This window comes from Poecilia mexicana, unplaced genomic scaffold, assembly GCF_051168715.1.
Source record: "Poecilia mexicana isolate PSO_F unplaced genomic scaffold, ASM5116871v1 scaffold_13, whole genome shotgun sequence".
Classification (NCBI taxonomy): domain Eukaryota; kingdom Metazoa; phylum Chordata; class Actinopteri; order Cyprinodontiformes; family Poeciliidae; genus Poecilia; species Poecilia mexicana.
The window spans coordinates 25,884,661-25,900,400 of NW_028263382.1; the positions used below are offsets into that span (position 1 = coordinate 25,884,661).

The 15,740-nt window shown below is 40.3% G+C and overlaps 3 protein-coding genes across 8 annotated transcripts in view; 2 read left to right on the forward strand and 1 right to left on the reverse strand.

The window, feature by feature from the left end:
• Positions 1 to 4,447, forward strand: part of dock10 (dedicator of cytokinesis 10) — a 67,542-nt gene extending 63,095 nt beyond the window's left edge. For 4 of the 5 annotated variants that reach the window (XM_088011946.1, XM_088011947.1, XM_088011950.1 and 1 more), the window contains exons 51-56: positions 727 to 873; positions 1,267 to 1,477; positions 1,780 to 1,970; positions 2,054 to 2,154; positions 2,880 to 3,018; positions 3,443 to 4,447. In XM_088011946.1, coding sequence (XP_087868072.1) covers positions 727 to 873; positions 1,267 to 1,477; positions 1,780 to 1,970; positions 2,054 to 2,154; positions 2,880 to 3,018; positions 3,443 to 3,490 — 837 coding nt within the window. In that variant the 3' untranslated portion in view covers positions 3,491 to 4,447. Of the gene's footprint in view, positions 1 to 726; positions 874 to 1,266; positions 1,478 to 1,779; positions 1,971 to 2,053; positions 2,155 to 2,879; positions 3,084 to 3,442 lie in introns of all 5 variants that reach the window. The other variant, XM_088011948.1, reaches the window with a different exon arrangement.
• Positions 4,448 to 4,560: 113 nt separating this feature from the next.
• Positions 4,561 to 10,150, forward strand: LOC106928678 (coiled-coil domain-containing protein 195). Its single transcript, XM_015005116.2, has 3 exons — positions 4,561 to 7,390; positions 8,239 to 8,446; positions 8,539 to 10,150. Exons 1-3 carry the CDS (start codon positions 7,075 to 7,077, stop codon positions 8,666 to 8,668), a joined length of 654 nt encoding a protein of 217 aa, XP_014860602.1. The 5' UTR covers positions 4,561 to 7,074; the 3' UTR covers positions 8,669 to 10,150.
• Positions 10,151 to 10,846: 696 nt separating this feature from the next.
• cep57 (centrosomal protein 57) lies at positions 10,847 to 15,633 on the reverse strand. Of its 2 annotated transcripts, none has more exons than XM_088011951.1 (11): positions 15,364 to 15,633; positions 14,894 to 15,080; positions 14,547 to 14,741; positions 14,351 to 14,466; positions 14,115 to 14,243; positions 13,155 to 13,232; positions 12,947 to 13,042; positions 11,694 to 11,765; positions 11,357 to 11,586; positions 11,135 to 11,279; positions 10,847 to 11,052 (listed from the first exon to the last, which is right to left on the reverse strand). In XM_088011951.1, exons 1-11 carry the CDS (start codon positions 15,409 to 15,411, stop codon positions 10,879 to 10,881), a joined length of 1,470 nt encoding a protein of 489 aa, XP_087868077.1. In that variant the 5' UTR covers positions 15,412 to 15,633; the 3' UTR covers positions 10,847 to 10,878. The 2 variants fall into 2 exon arrangements, with proteins under 2 accessions (XP_087868077.1, XP_014860600.2); XM_015005114.2 differs by having other exon boundaries at positions 14,339 to 14,466; positions 15,364 to 15,632.
• Positions 15,634 to 15,740: the final 107 nt, after the last annotated feature.

A 15,740-nucleotide genomic window follows, 5' to 3' on the forward strand; every position in this document is an offset into this window, starting at 1 on the left:
ACTCTGTGCTGGCTGGGAAAGTGTGGTTATGATTTCACGAGACGCTAATGGGCGCCCGACGTCCGAAGCAGAGACTCACCACCACATTTACTGTGATTTAGGCATCATGCAAGTGTTATTCACTTTGCTTTGATTTGGAGTCAATCCTGAGCTCTAAAACGTGTCTGTTTAGACAAAATTAGACAGCTAAAATTTTCTCTGTAGTCAGAATCCTTAATCTCTCTGTTTGCTCTTTTCTTTCCTGTTTATAATATTTTTAATCCAAGATTGGGGTAAGTCTCGAGTGCCCTTAAGTTTTCATGTCCCCTGGTGCTAATCATTCTTGCCTCTCTTGTCCTTTTTTTTTTTTTTTACCAATAATAACATCTGCTGCTCTGACCCTCTGAAAGGTTGTGTGACTCTTGTTGTGGTCCACCTTACTCCCCGTAACGCCTCACGATCAAGTTATCCCCCCCCGCCTCCCTAAAAATTAAGACAGGTTGATGTCATGCCGTCATTCAGTAAACCTTACTCACCCCGACATCTGATCCCAGTGTTGCTTCGAAAATTATCTCCCCAGTCTTCCATCCGAAACTTTAACAGACACGCTGGCAGGGTGGAATGAAGTGCTTTAACACGATCACGTGTGTTTATTTGCAGCGTCGTTGACTCCAGAAATTTGAATGAAGAAAGCATTATGGTTTATCTATATTTTACTGATTAGTTATCTGCATGTGTGATTTTTAGGGCTTCTTTGAGGAGGAGGAGAGCAAAGAGTTTATCTATAAAGAGCCAAAGCTGACGGGTTTGTCTGAAATCTCCCAGAGATTACTCAAACTCTACTCTGACAAGTTCGGACCCGACAATGTGAAGATGATCCAGGACTCTAACAAGGTAATGGTAACAGTTCATCTACTTGGTTTTATTACACGTGGATGTGATCTAAAGAAAAATTGAGCAGCCTCAGCAAGTATTTGCACAAGTTGGTAAAGATTTATAAAATGCCCTCGCGTAATTCTGCGCGCTGAGCTCCTGTCCCGAAGTTGCCCATATCTACAGTCACAGCAAGACAACAAAGTAGGGTCCTGAAAATTTATCTCAGATAAAAAAAAAAATTGGTTCAAAACATTCTCACATCATGCAACTGCAATTGAAAGAAATATTAACGTTGTACTACTAATTTTTCATCTTTATTAGTTTTGCCAATAAGTAGGAGCAATGTTTTGTTTTTGTTTTTTTTTTCCCCCCAAAGTTTCACAATTTGTGCCTAACTTTCATTCAACACAGGTAAATCCCAAAGACCTGGAATCCAAGTACGCCTACATTCAGGTGACATATGTAGTGCCCTACTTTGATGAGAAGGAGCAACAAGACAAACGAACAGACTTTGAGAGACACCACAACATCAACCGCTTTGTGTTCGAGACTCCCTTCACCCTGTCGGGGAAGAAGCACGGAGATGTGGAGGAGCAATGCAAGAGACGCACCATACTGACCAGTTAGTATCTGTTTCCGTTTACCTATTTTCTGTTTTTATGCTTGATGCTTTATGCTCAGCAATCTTTAATTCCAGTAGTGTGCATTGAATGAAAAGCTACTATGCCTGAAGTCTTAGTAAAACTTCTAAGTTTGTTAAACCTAAGATCCTCTTTTCTTTCTTCTATTACATCTTGTTTCATTTGTTTAATTTTTTCCCCCAAAACGTCTTTTCTAGTTTTGCAAATGAGAAGTTACACAAAATACTTGAGTCTTTTGGTGAATTTGGCTAATGTTTGGTGTGACACTTTTACATTTTTGCAGCAAGTTCCAGCTTCCCCTACCTAAAGAAGCGCATCCAGGTGGTGGAGCAGCAAAGCACAGAGATGAACCCAATCGAAGTTGCCATCGACGAGATGTCGCGTAAAGTTTCTGAGCTCAACCAGCTCTGCAACATGGAAGAGGTGGACATGATCAGGCTCCAGCTAAAACTTCAAGGCAGCGTTAGCGTCAAAGTAAGCGCTCCTCCAGAGAAAAAAAAAAAAAGATACAAATACGCCACGATTTGGTTTTATAGCTGCTGATTGGTCCTTCCTAGGTGAATGCAGGACCTATGGCTTATGCCAGAGCATTTTTGGAGGAGAAGAATGCAAAGAAATATCCCGACAACCAGGTCAAACTCCTAAAAGAGATTTTCAGGTAGGATTTTCCTGTTTTCTACTTCCCCTATAGTGAAAACAGGAGTCTAGTAGAGCACATTTTTCATGGAAATGGTTAACTCTTTTGGGAAATGTCCTTTTATAGATAATAAAAAATCTGAAACCAAAGTTTGTTATAAACAAATCATGCTAGCAACAGGAACTCTGTGTAGCATAGAGGTAGAGTGCTGCATACGTCAAGGCCCTGAATGCAGCCGTCCTGGGAAGCCGATTATTGATCCTGATAACTTTGCTGCATTTCTGCCCATTTCCTGTCTGGTAATTGTCAACAAAGGGTAAAGAAAATCTAAAAAGAAAAAAAATGGAAAGAAAATACTAGGATCAGCCGTCATACTAGCATTAGCATGTTGCTACCAATAGCAATGCTAAAGTAAAGTATTTGGTGTTAATGTAGACAGAACCTGACTCTAGAAAAGTTCAGAATTTTGAAAACTAAAGCTATGGTCTTAGTCGACTATTTGGGGTCTGGGATTACTAATCATAACAAGCACAAAATCACAACCTATTATGAAATGCTAACTTTAACAAACATTCTAGTATTAGCATGTCTATTTTTCATTATCCAAACTGTAGTCACAACAGGGATAAAATGCTAAAATTAGATAGTTTTACAACTAAATAACGTGCTACCATCCACGCTCAGTTTAAAACGATCATTTACTGACATGCCCACAAGTGAGCTACTCCTTAATTTGTCCTCTGCAGGCAGTTCGCAGAAGCCTGCGGTCAGGCTTTGGACGTGAACGAGCGCCTCATCAAGGAGGACCAGCTGGAGTACCAGGAGGAGATGAGGGCTCACTACCGGGACATGCTCACTGAGTTGTCGGGCATCATGAACGAACAGGTCTCACATCACAATGAGACGTAGCTCCACTGACTCTGTTACCATCTTGTGCCTCTTCTGAATAGGTTTCGCTTCTTTATTTGGATTGCATTTGCACTGCATCTTTTAATTTGCATTATTTTTATTTATTTTTTATCAAACATTCTGCATTTTCATGGACTCCATCAACTTTTTTTTTGTTTAAACTGCAGCTTTTTCTGCCTTTTTTTTCTCCTCCTCCCAACTTTTGTAGCTTGACACATTGCCTTGAGTGCCCCCTTCTCTCTGTCCACTCCTCCTAAAAACCGCTATGCCATGTCACCGCTCATAAGCCGCCTCGCTTCATGCTTACTGAGCTACCCGTGGAATCAGTCAAAGCGCTAAAGCGTCAAAACGCAGATTTTTCCTGTGCCAACTCCAGCTTTCTTTTCTTGCCCTTGTCTAGATTCCTCACACAAGACAACCAGGAACGGAGCGACACAGCACCTACTGAACAGTCGGAAATCCCTTGTGCCAGTTTGAGCCTCAGCGTTGCTCATTTGATTGTTTTTGATTGTGATCTTGTTTTTGCTGCTGCTTGGAGCGGCAGATTAGTGGCAGATTTTTTTTGTTTTTGTTTTTTTTTAGAGAAAAGACAAGAAAAGAGAAGAAGAAGTGTGTAGACCGTGGTTGTGGTAGTCATTGTTGAGTTTAGACTGTCTACAAAAGAGAGGCCAGGCTCCTGGACTGTTAGCTACTGTTTGTGTTGGTTTGGTACAGATTGTCCTGCCCTGCCAGGCTGATTTAATATAAACTGACAGACGTACAATGTATTTGTTCTCACACACACACACACACACACACACACACACACATGCGCCTTCTCTCCCAACGCCCCTCTGCCCTTTAGAACACAGTGAACTGAGATGGAGGTGCGTTTCTGGTGCACGATTTTTTTTTTTTTTTTTTTACATTTTTGTTTACCTACGGAATCCCAATGTATTTCAAACTATCTAAAGAAGACTAATGTGAAAAATAAAAGCGGATTTGAACGCAGGTCCTAAGAATCCGAGGTATTACGCAATAGGCCTCCAGCTACTTTCTGAATGTAGAGCAGCTCCACATTGCTACTTTGTATCCTTGAGACGTTCTGAGCGGATATCGCCGTGCCAATTTTCAAACGGAAACAAGAAAAACAAACAACGACAAAAAAAAAAAAAAAGAAGAAGAAACATGTTTTGTAACATTTTTTATAATTGAAATGGCATTGTTACAGTTATTATTTCATGTTTTAAATTGTAAATAAGAAGTATTACTATTTAAAAAAAATGTTTGAAATGTCTCCTTTTATAAAGTATACAGTATATTAATATTTGTTTAGCTGAATTTAAAACAAACAAACAAACAAAAACAAAAAAAACTAAAGTTTTATGTATGAGATTTGAATAAAAATTTGTTAATGTTAAAATAAGTATGAGTGTTGATTCATTTCACCTCTGTCTTTATCTAATATCTGTGTGTTGCAGTGGCAGGATTCCTGTTGTTCATCCTGCAACTCATCTTGATAGAACTCAGTCAATTTAATATTTATATTAACTTCAGTAATATTTAATAAGACACATCCTTTCAAATTAAATCTGTTCTTTACGCCAAATAATGCTACCAATAATAATGTGACATCCTGTTCTAATACTGTCTTATTATCCATACGTGTTAATGATTTTTAAGGGAGCGCTCTTTCTGCTGTAGTTGTCTTTTTAACAGGGAGCGTTAGAGTTTTAACTAACCTTCTCATTATTCTCTGATATGCTGGTTTTTATGTTGACCTTGTCTGATACATTTTTAGCTGTTTTAAGCTTTCTGACAGGTATTATTTACACGGTTTGGCCCCCATATGTTGACTTTGTTACATTTGTAGCCAATTTAAACCACATTAGCCACAGTGAGGTTATTTTTCACTTTTTTCTTTTTCTTTTTAAACCTGATCATATTTTATGGACAGTTAAGCTGAAAATGAAACTAATTCTTTTTAACCTAATTTATTGTACATTTTAAAAATCCAGAGTTATTTTATTGCTTTCCTGTTCTGCGTTTGGCCAATTAGGATTGCAAAAGATTTCCTCTCAGTTCGGTTCTGTTCCCTCGCTTGAGAGTTTGATTCTAAACAGTCAGATAAGTGAGGAAGAGCAGAAAGTCGTGTTGAAGTGATTTCGTCACCGCCGGCGTAAGTTGAGGCTTCGGTGAAAGTGAAATGACGTTAAGCGTTGCCTTGCACTCCTACAGTGAACAGTTTCCATGGGATCTAATGTCAGTTTTTCCTCCACCCCACCACCAATTGTTGGGTATAATTACTGACCATGCACAGAGAAAGAAAAGAAGAGCAGTCGTTTACTTATTGATGCTAAGCCTGAGGTTAGGACACTGCACATAGAAAGAGGTTAAGTGGCCCTGATCATAATGCTGAGCCTCGGTTTCTGTCGCAGTTTGATAAGACAGCCGACACATTCATATCTCCGCCTCCTCACTCTCGGTCTATTGAACATCTGAGATGAAGCAGATAGAGTTGCACCGATCTCCTTTGACACATCTTCTTTTCAGACCATTGTCCTTCTAGTCTCGTCAGTCCTGCCTCCTCAGAGCCCCACAGCCTGTTTTGTAAGCCTAAAATTGCGGGTTGGTTGGCGTTTCTCTCTTCCACAGACTGGTTTCTTGGCGTCCGTCTGTTTGCTCTCAGTAGCCTGGACTTTGATAGGTTCATGTTGAACACTTGCTGCAGTCATTTATAATTTTAGTTTCTGCTCCTTACAGATTGCTTCAAAAATTGTTCATATGACTTAAACGTTTTTAAATTTGTTAGAATACAACCACAAACTTTTGAATATTTTATTGGGATTTTATGGTAAAGTTTTCCAAACTATTGAGTTCAAAAATAGCACTTTTTTTTTTTTTCAAAGGCAAAAACCTGCATTTCTTATCTAGATTTAAAAACAAAATTGGTTCTTTATCATTTTGAGACGAATATATGAAGAGACATTGAGAGTTTGGCTCTGGAGCCCTAGATTGCAGGCCGCTGTGACAGATGAACACAAAGTAGAGAATAATTGGGAATTGAATGGAAAAAATAATAAATGATTTTCAATTTTCTTTAAAAAGAAATTCTATAAAGAATAATGTCTTTCAGGACTTTCCTGTGTTTAGCTCCATTCATCTTCCCGTCAACTCTGACCAGTTTCCCTGCTGAAGGAAAACATCTTCACAGCATCATGATGAGTTTTTTTTTTCTTTTTTTTTTTTTTTTGGTTGTCATGACCCTTGAAATTATAATTCATTAGGCGACTTCTTCACTACAGTTTCAATTAACGGATAACAGCCACCCAATAAATTGCAATTAATTAGGTGATTTCACAGGGAGCTCGGATGGATGCGACGAATCCATCAAATTTATTTATTTTTTTAATCTTTGAAAAATCTTATCCTTCTGCTTCCAAAATCCCCTCCTAATTTGTTCTGATGCCTCCTGAAATGCACTTGTTTGATGATGAACAAAACAAACAAGCATAATAACCAATCAGAAGAGCAGCAAACTCTTCTGGTTTGGATTGAATGACACCCCAGAATTTTTCTTTTCTATTGTGGCCACAACAAGCAACTAAAAATTTCAAAGTGGCACAACTAACATAAAAGTAATTACTAGGTTTTTACATGAATGTACTCATTGAAGCAGACGTATGTATGTGTTTGAGCTGAACATGATTCTCTGTAGGAGGGGCAGTGGGATGGTCAGCACTTTTTTTTTCCCCCAGTGCCCCCCTATTGGGGGCGCCAGTAGGTCTCCAATTAAAGCTATTGTGAAGAGCACATTTCATTTCCGACCCCTAGCTTGGCTTTCATGAAACTAGACTCCCGGGGCTCATAAATAAAAGATCCCCTGTGCGGTGGCGGCTGATCACCGGAGCTCTTTCAGCTGTATAAGTGGTGAAAGGCGACATAATCTGCCCACATTAAGATCTGGACTGAGATTGAGACACGCACACAGAGAGGGGCCTGGAGAGAGACGCTCATCATCTGGGGGAACCGCATAAGTCTCCGGGAGGCAGCATGATGAACCCGCAGCAGCAAGGCGAGCCCCTCCTGCACGACCCTCCTCCGGTCTTCGGGAAGCCCTGGTTCTGGCAGCGCAGCAGCAGCACCATGGAGAGCAGCCGCAGCCTGGCGCAGGTCATCATGGAGATGCGCGACGAAATCAAGAAGCTGGAGGCGGAAAACCGAGAGCTGCGTGGGGACTGTGGTGGTCAGCGTGCAGGGACGGCGGGAGAAACCAGCGCTGGAACTGAACAACCCGCGATACTGGAAAACCCCTACGGGAACTTGAGACGGAATGCGTCTGCGCCAGTCCTGGAGGGACAGTACAAAGGTAAGAATAGCAAGTGTGCAGAAATACGCAAAATAGTATGTTCTGTATTACCTTTCAGCTACAATAGCAGTTGTAAATATTATAAATAATGACAATAATGATGGGATTAGGCTTTGGCTTCATTGTTTTGTCTATTTGACCAAAGCTTTTTTCCCCCTTTTTTATGACTGAAAATAAGGGACAGACGAATATTTTGCACACGTAACTTGGAAAAGAAACATTACTGATTGCACTTGCCGGTAATTATCTGTTAGCTTAGCGTCTGCGAAATTGTTATTTTTGGGCCGGACATTGACTATTTTAACACACCAAGTAGGGTTTTTATTATTATTGTTATATATATTTTTTTTTCTTTTAAGGAAAATTCACTAAAGTAAATTAATACAAATTAATTTAGGCCTGGACCACTCTAAGACATGAATATGATTTGATCTAATCCGTCATTCTAATCACTAGTGCTTGATCTCCTGATAAAGGAGAAATTTCAAGTCGTAAGTCTTTTGCAGCACAAGGTTTCCTTCAGGGATGCCCCTATCTCCATCCATCATTCTCCCTACAGAATACAAGCCTTCATATATTGAATAAATAGTGAATTCTTCCTCCAATATTGTCATGTCCATGTTGGGTGATTTTTATTTTGATTAATCTACCACACAACTTTATTAGAGCATTTTCTTTCTTTTTTACCTGAGATGCATTTTTCTTATCATGTTAGTCATGTTTACAATATTCATGACTAAAGAATATAAGTAATGTGATTACTAAATAACTAATGGTGTGTGAAATTTAAAAAAAAAACAACTTTTAAAAGGTTTAGCTTCACTTTTCTTTTTCCTTTTTTCTTCTAGAAAACACTGCCATGACTGTGCGAAGGTACTCTACGAGCTCCAACCTCTCCGGGTTGACAGTGAGAGAGGGAAGGGTCGACAAGAACAGGCAGAGCAACTCAGGATGGGACAGACTTCACGAAGAAATCCGGCATGACGGCGACGTGTTAGGAGAAGCAGAGAAAGCCAACAACCGCCACTCGTTGCAGGAGTACGTCCATAAAAACAGGTACGGAGACATTCTTTTAAGGGGTGGCGTTAAATTGCTGACCGCTTTCTGACTGAGGTGAAATAATTCCTTTCGTTTGGTTTTCCCTATAGGGCCAAGGTAAAAACCGTAACCTTCCTGCTACCCGTTGACGACATTTACACCAGTCGACCTGTTCTGACCAAACACCAAGAGGAGCCCAAAATCACAGGTCTGGCTTCCATAGCCGAGACCGAGTCCTGAGAAAAAAAAAACATTTTTTTAAAAGACTTTGGACATATTAATGGAACAGGTTGAAGATATAAACTGGAACTTTTCATCCTCATCTGAGTTTTTTCTTCTTCTTCCCTTCCTAACTAGGTCAATTTAGATTGAGTAAGCAAGCAGACCGATTTTTATCACACCTGACCAACAAACTGGAGTCTCTGATTACAGGTGTTCTTTTCATTTGGCCGTGGCAATCTATGCCTGGTCAACAGGGATGAGACGCGGGGGCCTCTCTCTGAACGGAGGATCGGGTGTCCGGACTCCTCTCCCGGCCCGGGCTGTGGTTTCAGGGTGACACATGTGGCAGCCGCCTTTTCAGACTCAGCCGTGGTCGCTGACTCAGTCCGTGCGAGCCACGTCACTGTCATCATTTATTCATCTTCTTGTTCTCTTGACAAGGCGCACTGAAATGCATATCCACAACCCCGAGTCAAACTGGAGGATTTGTATTTGTAACCCGTGTAAAAAAAAAAAAAAAAAAAGAAAAGGGAATTAAAGGCATCACCGACGACATGTGTCCGTATTCAGGAGGTTTATTTAGCAACAATACCCGATGACTCACAACCACATATTCTCCTCGTTAAAATCTAGAAAAAAAAAAATAACACATGAAACATCAGTTTTTACCGTCTGATTAAGCAGCCACGTGGTCTATGTGATGATGTGGTCAAGTTTTGCATGGACAAGATCTATCGGTGTCCTCTTGTGAACTCTTTTACACAGCAATGAGATAAACATTTGCCAACGTGTTTTAATTAAAAAAAAAACAAAACGCATTTTTTTAGTTGTTTAAAATGAAACACAATCAAAATTAACACTGGTACAAAAGTACACATTTTCCCCAAGTGGAAATGGTTATTTTTCAGGATGTCTAGTGAATGAGTTACAAGTAAAGCTGCTGCACTGTCAAACTCAAAAGCAGAATAAGCAATCTAATGTCTTGTATGGAGTTCATAGTGTTGCACCTGTTAAAGCCCAGTTTACAGCTGCTTCTGCTGGACTGAGGAACTGGAGCAAGGAGGGCTATCTGGTACATTTGCAGCAGATCACTGACAGTTGATTCGCCTTCAAATTTAGCACATTTCGAGCTTTGACGACAAATTTTGGTGAATTTAAATAGACTAACTTAGATAAATATATGAAAAAAATGAAACATGGTTTCAAAATATCTTACAAAAAAAAAATTAAAATGTGTGGCATTCAGGCCCTTTTAATCTGAAACATAAATTCTCGTGAAAACGTTTAAACTTACAGCAGCGTAAACATGGTTTTCATTTCCTTCAGGTTCTTATGTATACTATTGTTATACTAATTACTGTTTTTTTTTTTTGGTCCATCGCATAAAATGTGAAGTAAATCCAAGTGGAATGCTTTCGCTAAGGACTGTATGCTTAAGAGAAAGTATTGCAAGTCTTCCACAGCTGTACTCCAAGTATAATAAAAAGATAAAAACGACAACTCGTCTTCTGAGAGCTGATGTTGATAGTTTTATTTAATATGCGAGGACGATATGTCCAGCTCTTCTTTATAGGTTTTGAGTAATTATGAATTTAATTGAAGACAAGAGATATCTGAAACTGTCTATATACATATAAATATATGTATATATATATCTTATACTCTGTTTAAAGAAAATGTAAAAAATCAAAGCACTCTTAGTTTGCTTCACCCTTGTACATCAAAAATCAATCTGGAAGTGCGTCGCTACACTTTCCCACCCTCTGCTGGTCAGAGGGAGGGAAGCTGAAGACGCTCCATGGAAATATTCAGTTTCTGTTTCAATAAAATGCTACATTTTAAAAAGAAGAACCTGATCACAGCACAAACTAAGGAATGTAATTTAAAAATCATAAATTATTTAGCAACAGGCAACTTTCATGATATTCTATGTGAATGGCAGCCACCTTAGACACTAAACTGAAGGCCACTTGAAGACCTTGGACGTCCCTTGTTGGACTTTTGACTTTTGTCGATGTCCTTGTTCTAGTACTAAGTAAGAACTCAGAAAATCCGACTGCCGAGGTACCAATAACCTCATAAAGAAGATGAAAGCAGTGAATCTTCCTGTTGTGTGTAGTGGGTTTTCAGCTCCAGGCAGATTCAGTTAAGAACTATAATAGTCAGAAGTAGAAGAATAGCACCAAAAGCAGTAAACAGATTATGTTATGAATATATTGTAGTGAGTTTCAGGTCTGTAAAGAGTTCTGCAGAGCTCTCATGTCCCTCAGAAGCGTCAGGTTCCTCTTGTTTCTCTCAGCAAGTTGAGCTTTAGTTGGTGCTTCAGAGCGCCCTCTGGTGGCGAGTCTTTCTTCAGCTCGACTGTTCTTCTCAGACTTCAGCTTCTTTCTTAACTTCTTTATCTGGAGCACAAACAAAGAGACACTCATACACCGATTTTTGTCACACTACGGATGTAAAATGATAATTACTGTGAAGGCCCACCTGTGATTTATGCTTGCAGAGCTTACTGATCTGTTCTTCTTTACTCTCCATTCTCAGCAGCAGCCTGTCCTGCTCCCTCTGAAGCGCTCCCCTTTCCTTTTCAGAGGCGCTCTCTTCCATTTGCTTCATCAACTCACTGTGCTCCCTGTGTGCGACGAGGACGCGCCTTAAAATTTAACCAAACGAGACTCCGAAACCGAGTGCATTTACAAGCTCGCTCACAAGCTCATGAGGTACAGCTCCTCCTGCAGGGCTTGCAGCAGCTCCAACAGTTCGTCTCCGCAAGTGGACGAGGAGGAGGAGGAGGAGGAAGTGTCCGACTGGCTGCTCGTTTCGGAGTGGTCTGCGTTGTGAGACAGGACGCGTTTGTTGCAGAGGTGAGGCTGGTGCCGCTTCAGGAGGGACAAGACTGCCTGAACGTTGGCTCTGACCGAGTGGCTGCAGGCGACCGACTGGAAACCGGAAGAGATTTAAAGATAAATACTGAGGGGGAGAGTGAGGAGGATTTATCACCGTGCTTCAGAGGGCACAACCATAAGTGTATGAGTGCAAATGGTACCGTTCCAGTGACGAATGGTATGTCTCTCAGGCTCAGTCTGTAGTGAGGCTCTGTGTGTTTTGGAGAAGGTTGCTGTGGAAAAAAATAAATAAAAAATTAGCAATGCTTTAGCAAAAAAAGAGAGAAAAAGGGACACAAATCATGACAGCAACTTTAACATCTAACTTTTATTAAAAAAATGCTTTCTACATATTTGTTAAAACTGTTGTGACAGTATTATATGACACAGATAATCTGTGAAAAAATAAACTCCTCTGCCTTCCCTCAGTGCTAACTACAGAAACAACTAATCAGAGCCAGGAGGCGGGTCTTAGCGCTGTCACGCATGCCTGTGTACATGCCGCTCACACTCCCCTCCCTTTGCTCTCCGCTACACTACAGGGTCTTCCCGATAGCAGAGTGAGTAGCTCAGGCCACCGATGACAGCGGATAAACAATTTGTATGCAACAGTAGGTTGCTTATCCGCCATTAGCACATTGAACAGTGCGTACACCAGCATGATTGACAACACTAAGCTCTTCCCCCAGGCTTTGAATGGTAGTTTTTGACCGGGAGCGGTGCATTTCTGCAGATGTCAATGGTAGCACTGGGAGGCAGCAAAGGAGCTGGATTTTTTTCTTTCACAGATTTTCTGTCTCATATGTCACGACATGGTGACAATTTTAACAAATATGTAAAAAACATGTTTTTATAAAAGCTGCATACTGCAGGTTTAATAGCTTTTAATTGAATGAGTGGTGAAGTGTCTGTGTGGTTTTTTTAATGTATTTTTGGAAAGCTTGGAAATTATAACATTTAAACAAAAAAAAATCTACAATGCTGCCATTAAAAAATGTTTTCATTAAATTGCTTAAATAACAAATGTCACCAAAAGCAATTTCTTTCTTTTTTTATGTTTGTAATACATGTACAAGGTGCCACCTCCAGCAAGACTAAAAAGAATTAATAAAATAGTTATTATTTATGTATTTAAACATCAAAACCTTTAATATTTTCAATGCTATTGATGTTACCGTTGGTCTGAATGAAGTGGAAATAAAATACCCTCATAGGTGGATCTCCAAAGAAAACAATAATCTGTTCCTATAAAACTCATTACTTAAAATGCAATAAAAGAGACTAATCTTTCCATCTACTTTACAAGTATATGGTATCCTTTTTATTTTACAGCACTGGATTAATTACGACAACAATTGCTCTCTTGAAGTGCAAACATGACAAACACTGTGAGCCGTCCGTTAGAGGTTGTTACCTTTGAGCTGGATTTCTTCTCTTTGGATTGTCTGAAGGAGAAACGTGGAGAAACGGACTGCAGCAGCATTCTGTTGGCTTCCATACTTGTCTGCAGCTGAAGGATGCAAAATAAAAAGAAAACATGAAAATAATAGTCTTTCGACTTTTCAATACTGGCTAAAAATAAAATATAAAAATAAAATAAGAACAAGATAAAGTCTTTCTACCTGATTGGCTTTATCCTGAATGAGCCTTCTGTGGTGCTCCTCTTCTTGTATCTTTCTTTCCAACGCGCCGATCTTCATCTGAAATCAACGACAGTCATCATCACTGTGCTGCTGCTGATAATAACAATATTACAATAATAATATGACACCAACATTATACTATACATTTTATACATGGTTACTGTGAACTCCTTTTTTTTTTAACCAGTCTATCTGGAAATATAAGACTCCAGAAAGCATTTCTGTGAGATTGACTTAAAATTCGGTTGGTTTGTTGATATCTAAAAAAAATACAGCCTTCCAATTAGATCGGGGACAATGCATAAGTTTAAAGTGTCACTGAGATAAAAAAAAAAAAAAAAAAAAACATGACTGAAAAAGATGGAACTATTGTGCGTTCATCCTGTGTAAACAAAACCTTTTAATAAATATTAGCATTGCAGATTTTGTCTGTAGTAAGTGGGTTAAACAACGGTGCCATCTTGTGATGTAATCAGGGTAAGTCAAAAAATAAACAACTAAGGGCTGAGGACACTAGCGGAACAAGTCAGCGTTGGGCCGGGGGTCGGGGCCAATTACCGGGCCCCTAAGGAATCACCGGGCCCCTAAGGAATCACAGGGACCCTTACGTAGAGTGAAACTGAAACTGTTGGGGGGGGGGGGGGTAATTTAACATTAAATACACCCTTCTCAACAGGCGAGGGCGCACTTTCTCTGTCTATAATCACATATTTCAATGACTTGAAACCATTCCTCCCTCCCTGGCACCTCCAGGCCCCCATCCGCCCAGTTTGGGGGGCAGCAGCCCCCCAGGCCCCCCTATAGCTCCGCGCCTGGCTGAGGACACAGAAGCGGAGGAAGTTGGGAGCGATGTATCTACTGTTTTGGAGGATGACGCTAAAAATGGTTGATAGCTTAATTTTGCTAAAAAAACAAAACATGTTTGAGCCTTGTACGTACCGCTGCATTTTCCTGTGTGCGAGTCAGCCTGAGATATTCCTGCTCAAGTTTTTCCAGCTTTTCCAACTGAGCAAGCTCGCTCAGTCCATCAGGCTGCTGACCACTTGTACCAGGTCTCTCTGTTAAAGCCTACAAAGGTGACAAGTAGCTTTGTTCTTCGCTTTACAATGTTTTGTGGATTTTAAAGCATGAGGTGTTAGCCAACTCTTCAAGAACATCCATACCACTGAGTTCACCTCCTGGTTGGGCGAGTTGGTCCTTTCTGTCCTGGGCAACATCCTCTTCATCTGCTCCAGCTGTCCTTCCAGCTTCTCACAACGATTCTCTGCAGCAGCAAGGTGGGTGATCAGCACTGCAAATGAAGGGCAAAATATGTAATGAATTAACATGCAGAATTTAAAACTTCAATTCTATTCAAAGGCCATTTCTTACCTTCTTTATGGTTTGACTGCTCACTTGTTTTTCTGTCTATGTCCTCATCCTCTTCAGTAAGGAGTCTTTGCGCAGGGCTGTCACTTTGCAGACGTCCATCCTTCAATAAAGTGCAAAGGCTCAACTCTGCTCGCTCTTTCTCAAGCTCCAGCCTCCTAATCTTCTCTTGGAGGTTCCTCAAGGCAGATAAGATCGCTGCAATAGTGTAATTAACAGAATAAAATCAGCAGGAATTAAAGGATGCTGTTGTGGCTGAGACATTCAAGTAGTGTGGCATCATGTTGCACGTGTAACCATGGAGCTCTGACACGTTGTTTGAATGGAAACTTTGCCAACACACGAGTTACCTGCACCACTGCTCTCTGGAAAAGCTTTGCTGGGTGATGCTGGACGATATGAATGCCGAGTGAATGTTTGGGGAGTGTGACGTGCAGGAGTGTTGACGGAACATCGATTAGCAGGATAGGTTTTATAAGACGACTGGGAGAAAGTGTCGGACACCATCCTGCTAGGTGCTGGAGAAGAACGCGATGCCTGCAGAGAAACGGGATCAAGAACATCTCGAAAATGTCAATGAGAAGCTTTTTATCAGTTAATAAAAGCTTGCAATTAAAATAACGTAACAAAAAAAGTACGATAAGCGTTTAGATTTACGACTACACTAAAAATATGTTTATTTAAACATATACTTTTAAGCTTAGCAAGGAGCTGTTTTGAGAATGTAGCAACCACTGCTAGCAGTTTGGCTAGTACACATAACCGACAACGAACAAGTTCAAATTCTTTCAAGTTAAATGATACAAAAGAGTAGAGCTACCTTATAGCGATAGGATTCTGCTGCGGGTCTTTTTGAAAGTATCTCCATTGATGCACAGCCGATGCTGTCCGCCCAAGCTAAGGGTGTAAACCATAAGATTTGATTTAAAAATTTATCAAGCAAGGCCCTTTTTAATTATGACAAGCTCGCCAAGCTCCGCTTTTTGTGCAGCCTCTCTGTGCAAATATATTGTGTGGGAGAAAAAAAAACCGCAAAGAGTAGACTCTCCTTAGTGTTCGAATGATACCAAGTCCGGCTTGGCCCGTTATACACGACGCTCAGCTGGACTAACATAGACGTAGACAATAAACGTCGCGTTGCCCCGTAGAAACGATACGTCAGTTCTTCCGCCATTTTGTGAGTGGCAACTTCATCTC